The 5,890-nt window shown below is 31.9% G+C and overlaps 1 protein-coding gene across 2 annotated transcripts in view; it reads right to left on the bottom strand.

Annotated features, from left to right (window-relative positions):
• Nucleotides 1-5,213: 5,213 nt before the first annotated feature.
• LOC111986464 (katanin p80 WD40 repeat-containing subunit B1 homolog KTN80.2) overlaps nucleotides 5,214-5,890 on the bottom strand; it is a 17,945-nt gene continuing 17,268 nt past the window's right edge. For both annotated transcript variants that reach the window (XM_065760257.1, XM_065760258.1), the window contains one exon: nucleotides 5,214-5,430. In XM_065760257.1, coding sequence (XP_065616329.1) covers nucleotides 5,250-5,430 — 181 coding nt within the window. In that variant the 3' untranslated portion in view covers nucleotides 5,214-5,249. The remainder of the gene's footprint in view (nucleotides 5,431-5,890) is intronic.

Below are 5,890 nucleotides of genomic sequence, written 5' to 3'. Positions count from 1 at the left end.
CGACAATCCCATCAATGAAAAGTCATTTTCTCTCTCCTCTTGAATTTCAGCATCATCAATACCGAAATACCAAAATTATTTTAAACTTGTTAGTTTCTCTCTCTTCTTTTTTTGTTTTATTTTGGCAACACCAATACCGAATCTTGATCTCTCCTCATTTTGCTAAATAACTTTGCACAGTACCCATAAAGCCTATAAACTTTAATTTTAACAATATTTATCCAAAAGACTCAAGGATGAGAGGATGAAGTGTATAGGTCCCTTGTGAATCATATGATGGTCAAAGGTTATTACTCCCTTTAAGAAATATTAAAATAAAATACAAATTATGTGTTTTAATAATATCACTTCTTTAAATATATCAATATGACACGTGTGAAAATATTTTATTACGTATTTATAGAAATATAAGGAGAACTCATTGCAAGAAGTGCCCCCCATAAATAATCAAACTCACTTTACAATCAATGATTTTCCACTAAACATTTACCTTTCAATTGTTAAAACCTATTATTTAGAGTAATTCTACAGGTTATGATATCCATAAGTAGGCAACCTACTATACCAAGTTACCAAAACATCACATTTAACAGTTTCGTACATTAGACAGTACCAACATTACATGTGATTATACTTTTGTCATATTCGGTAGTTTCTTTATTTTTTACTCACATTAGATAGTTTCATTGTCATATTGGGCTATATCAACACCACATATGGGCGTACTTTTGTTACAATCATTGGTTCCCTTTTTTTTTTTTTTACACACATCAATTGGTTCCAACGTTACATTGAGTAGTACCAACATCACATATGATCATATTTTTGTCACATTTGTTGGCTCCCTTATGTTTTACTCACATTGGATGGTTCCATCGACACATTGGCCAAATATGGCAATATTTTTTTCACATTCAGTTGTTCCCTTTTCTTTTCATTTCTTTTCCTTTCTTTTACTTATATTGGATGGTTCCTGTTGGAAAAACATAGTTTGTATCGCATACAAAACATACGCAACGAAAAATTAACAGATTTACTTCATTCGCAATTGATAACATGTACTATAAAAATTTCAGAATTTAAGAATAAGAGAATGTACCTTGGTGCAGAGAAATTCAAAACCAAACATTAGAAGTACTTGGGAACACTTTAAATCTTCACTCCAATTCCACTTGTGCCCAAGAAGTGTGGTCTCTTAATCAATTTATATGTATGTTTTCAAGGAAGAATTAAAGAGTAGCTTACACTCACATACAGACTATTTCATTCTTTTATAAAATTCTGTATGTTTCTCTCCTTATATCTTATTATCTAATTAAGTTAGTTTTTTGGGCCATTCCAATTGGATTTTAGTATGTGGCTTGGAGTGAGACCAAAAGGGAACAAATAAGACACTAGCTCTAATAGGTTTTTGGCTTTTCTGTCAACTCTTAACAAGCCCAAAATTACTATTAATTATATTTAATATCACTATATAAATATAATTGCACTCTAGGCCATATTAATAAATTATATCCCAAGATTTTATTATACATTCAACCCCTTCATAAAATATTCGTAGTAATACAAAATCATGTATGTTGACAACCACTTTGAAGATTACTACATCTTAATCCTTGAGTACCCAATTTAATCCTTTAAGTTATTCATCATATATTTATGTCTGTTAAGAGATTATGAATTTCATCTTAAGAATATATGTTCCTTCAACACTAAATGTGGCTACCCAATATACTGAGGTTTTGATTGTGACTTTAGATCTCACTCCTAATATATCAAAGCAACCTACACTTCATGATCAGGTTCATTATTCTCTCAGGATTAAGAATTGATGTAAATAGAAGTCGTGAGATTTATTATTTATTTGACAATTGTTTGTAGAATAATATATCTCACAGCGGTCCAGTTTAATATATCTTAACACTTAATACATATTAACGTATCAACTAGAAGTCTCTACTTCCATGATCAAGACAAATCATCTTAGTTGATATGTTATAATCTTCGTAGATGAAATATCAAATTTCATCATCGACTACGAACTAAAATTTCGAGTTTACAAAGAACTTGCTATTTATAACTTTTGTGACTAAATAATATAAATCACATACTATGCATCTCATAGACTATATGATAATGTTCAAATATTCATGTTACTATTATTTTAGATAATAATAAAACAACTTTATTAATCACAACATAATGTCATACATAGCATCATACAATAAGATTTAAATGGCACATATCCTTACAGTTCCATCATCACATTGGGCAATACCAACATCACATATGACTATACTTTTGTCACGTTTTGTGATTCCCTTATATTTTACTCATATTGGATGGTTCCATCGACACATTGGCCACATATGGCAGCATTTGTTTCACATTCGACTATTCCCTTATTTTTATTTTTTTTTTTTTACTTATATTGAATGGCTCCATCGTCACTTTATGCAATACCAACATCACGTATGATTGTACTTTTGTCACATTCCATGATTCCCTTATTTTTTTACTCACATTGAATGATACCAATTTCACATTGGGTAATACCAACATCACATATAACAGTATCATTGTCACATTCCATGGTTTTCTTATTTTTTTACTCACATTAGATGGTTTCATCGTCACATTAGACAGTACTAACATCATATATAGCTGTATTTTTGTTACATTCGTTGGTTCCTTTATTTTTACTCACATTAGATGGTCTCGCTATCACATTAGGTAGTACTAACACCACATTTAACTGTATTTTTGTTACATTCGGTATATCCCTTATTTTTAATTCACATCGGATGGTTCAAATGTCACATTAAATAGTATTAACATCATATATGACTGTACTATTGTCACATTCGGTAATTCTCTTCTTTCTTTTTTTTACTCGTATTAGATAGTGCCAATGTCAAATTAGGTAGAACTAGAGAAGAGCAATTTAATTTCAAGATAACAGTGATACGTAGGGTGGAAGCATCCCAAAGAATACATTCTGTATTATGAGATTCTTGATTCTTAACTTTTACCAAAAGGCAAAAATTAAGAAAAGCAAGATGGTTCTAGACAAGGATGAAGCTAGAACTTAAAGTTAAAGGGGCGACTTTACTTTTGGTTGTGTATAGTGACTTCAGCCTTCGACTCTGTTGCTACTTAAGGCTAAGGTTTTTTTTTTTTTTTGGGTCTTTGGTATGTGCGCTTCTAGGTAAGACAAAATTATTTTGTTTAAAATTTTTTAAAGGGTTGGGTTGTTTGTTTTGGGTCAAATTGGTTGATTAGGCAAAAAAAAAAAAAAAAAAAAAATGATAACCATTAAAAACAACATGGACTAATTTATTTTAAATTTTAAATTTATAATTTTTTATGGTATTTAAAATGAGGAAGATGCTAGAGTTACAAAGTTTTTTTACAACTTACTAATCTGATGAATGGTTATTGGTAAGTAAAAAAATAATATAAGTGACCAATACTCCTAAAAAGAATTAATGATATTATTAAGAGAGCAAAAGTGTAATTTTATAAAATAAAATTATTAAAATTAGTATTTATATATAATAATAATATTATTAAAAAAATAAATAAATAAATGGGAGGGGGAATTTCAACCATGGCTCTACCCATGGTTCTAGAGTTCTAGGTTGACCGAAACGAATCCAGGTCAGCGTCGTACCTAAATGCCATGACTCAGAAATTGTATATGAACGTGAAATGAGAAACTTCCTGGCACATTCTTCAACATTTAATCCTATGCAAAGACGATAAGAAGTTGATTTTTGACGCACTTTTATTATTGACAACTAACCTCTTTTTTTATCCTTTTTTTTTTTTCTTTCTTTTGAAAGGGTCAAATAACATCTTAGCCTAGTATAAACTAATAAGGGAGCAAGATGCCAAGAAGTACAGGAATGATTCTCAAAAAAAAAAAAAAAGTACAGGAATAAGTAGTACATTAGGTGGCATGGGTGAATACATAAATTAGTACATTAGTGTTGCCTTTGTAAAGATTTGCCCGATTTCGCGCATGTCTTTCTTGATATTTTCCATACTTTAAATACTATATTTTTCCATAAGAGAGTCTTATAATGAGGATAAAAATCTTCTTCCTTTTGGGAAGGATCAAAGTTTCTCTCCAAACTAGTTTGGAGAGAAACCCTTCAAACTCCTTGTATATCTTTATATTAAGTGTGAATTTTGAAAATCTAGCCGCTAGATTATATGTTCTTATTATATCCTTCATGCTTGCAAAATTTCAAAAAGTTCAAAGATCAATTGCTATGTCATCAAACAAATGTTAACATTTCAAGTTTTTGTAATTTAAAATTATATATAAAAAAATAAGTTTATTGATCGAATAGTAAATAACATCCGATTTGAACGAAATTTGATATACATGTTAAGAACTTCAACTGTTAGATTTTCAAAATTCATACCTAAAAAAGAGATATATGAGAAGTTTGAAGAGTTTCTCTCCAAACTAGTTTAAAAAGAAACTTTGCTCGACTTAGGATATTAAAGTAATGTACATTACTTTAATGTGATATTAAAGTGCTTGATTCATTTGAATTTTTCTAAGATTACAAAATATATCGGATCATTATAATCTTATTACCTTCTTAAATAGGGGTAATCTTACATTACTTATTGGTGAGGATATAATAATTTATGAATTGACAAAATTGCCCATACTAATAAATTCTATTTTGCTCATAAGAATAACTAAAATACCACAAAACTTTTAAAATGACCAAAATACTCTTGGAACCACCAAAATGACTAAAATGCACTTCGAATGTCCAAAATACCCCTAGAACCTCCAAAATGACCACAATACCTCCCAAAACCTTTAATATATATATATATATACACTACTACAATGACCAAAATACCACCATAATATCTCAAACGACCCAAAATACCCCTAACCCTCCAAAATAACCTCAAAACCTTTAAAATGACCAAAATACCCTTGAAACATCTAAACTGAGAAAAAATATATTGAAACCTCTAAAATGACCAAAATACCTCAAAACCTCTAAAAATGGCAAAAAAAATATACTACTGAAACAACTAGTATGACCAAAATACACATAGCCACTAGAATGACCAAAATACCCCTAAAACTAAAAAAATGACTAAAATAACCTTAAGCATCTAAAATGACCAAAATAACCCCCTCCCCGCATCTGGATAAAGCACTTGTGCTCAATTTTCAAATAAAGTAGGTTCATCACACCAAATAAGTTTCATTAACTCCTACCCACACAAGAATCTAAAAGGAAAATGTCCATATTATTTTGAAAAAAATAAAACCTTTGCTCTGCATGAAGATCAACACCAACTGCTGGAGGTGCTGAAACGGTTGAGCGTATTACTGGTCCAAAGACTGCAACAAGCTTCAATAGCATCTCCAATGATAAACTTGCATGCCTGTAACATTTGCAGCGTAATAAAATATCTATCAGAAATTATCTGTCAACTCCAATATAATTTGGGTTAAATACTCCCCCACCCCTGCGATCTAGCATTTATGGTAGATTAAACAGGACCTAATATAAACGTCATTTAACAACACCATTCGATAACAATACTAAAATGTCAGGAAAAAGACGTTCAAGAAGGATTCATCTAAAACAGTACAAGCGCGCTCAGAGTGTGTTTAGAAGAAACATTGGTGTATTTAGTTTTTGTTTTTGTTAAAAAAAGTTGTGTAAAAGTACTTCTGTGCCTAGATTAAGCATCATCCCCCCCCCCCCCCCCCCCCCCCCCCCCCCCTCCCCCCCCCCCCCCCCCCCCCCCCCCCCCCCCCCCCCCCCCCCCCCCCCCCCCCCCCCCCCCCCCCCCCCCCCCCCCCCCCCCCCCCCCCCCCCCCCCCCCCCCCCCCCCCCCC

The sequence above is a fragment of the Quercus suber genome, unplaced genomic scaffold (genome assembly GCF_002906115.3).
Source record: "Quercus suber isolate HL8 unplaced genomic scaffold, Cork oak 2.0 scaffold_359, whole genome shotgun sequence".
Lineage (NCBI taxonomy): Eukaryota > Viridiplantae > Streptophyta > Magnoliopsida > Fagales > Fagaceae > Quercus > Quercus suber.
The sequence above is the reverse complement of the archived record's forward strand: the minus strand, read 5'-3'. Positions and strand labels throughout refer to the sequence as shown.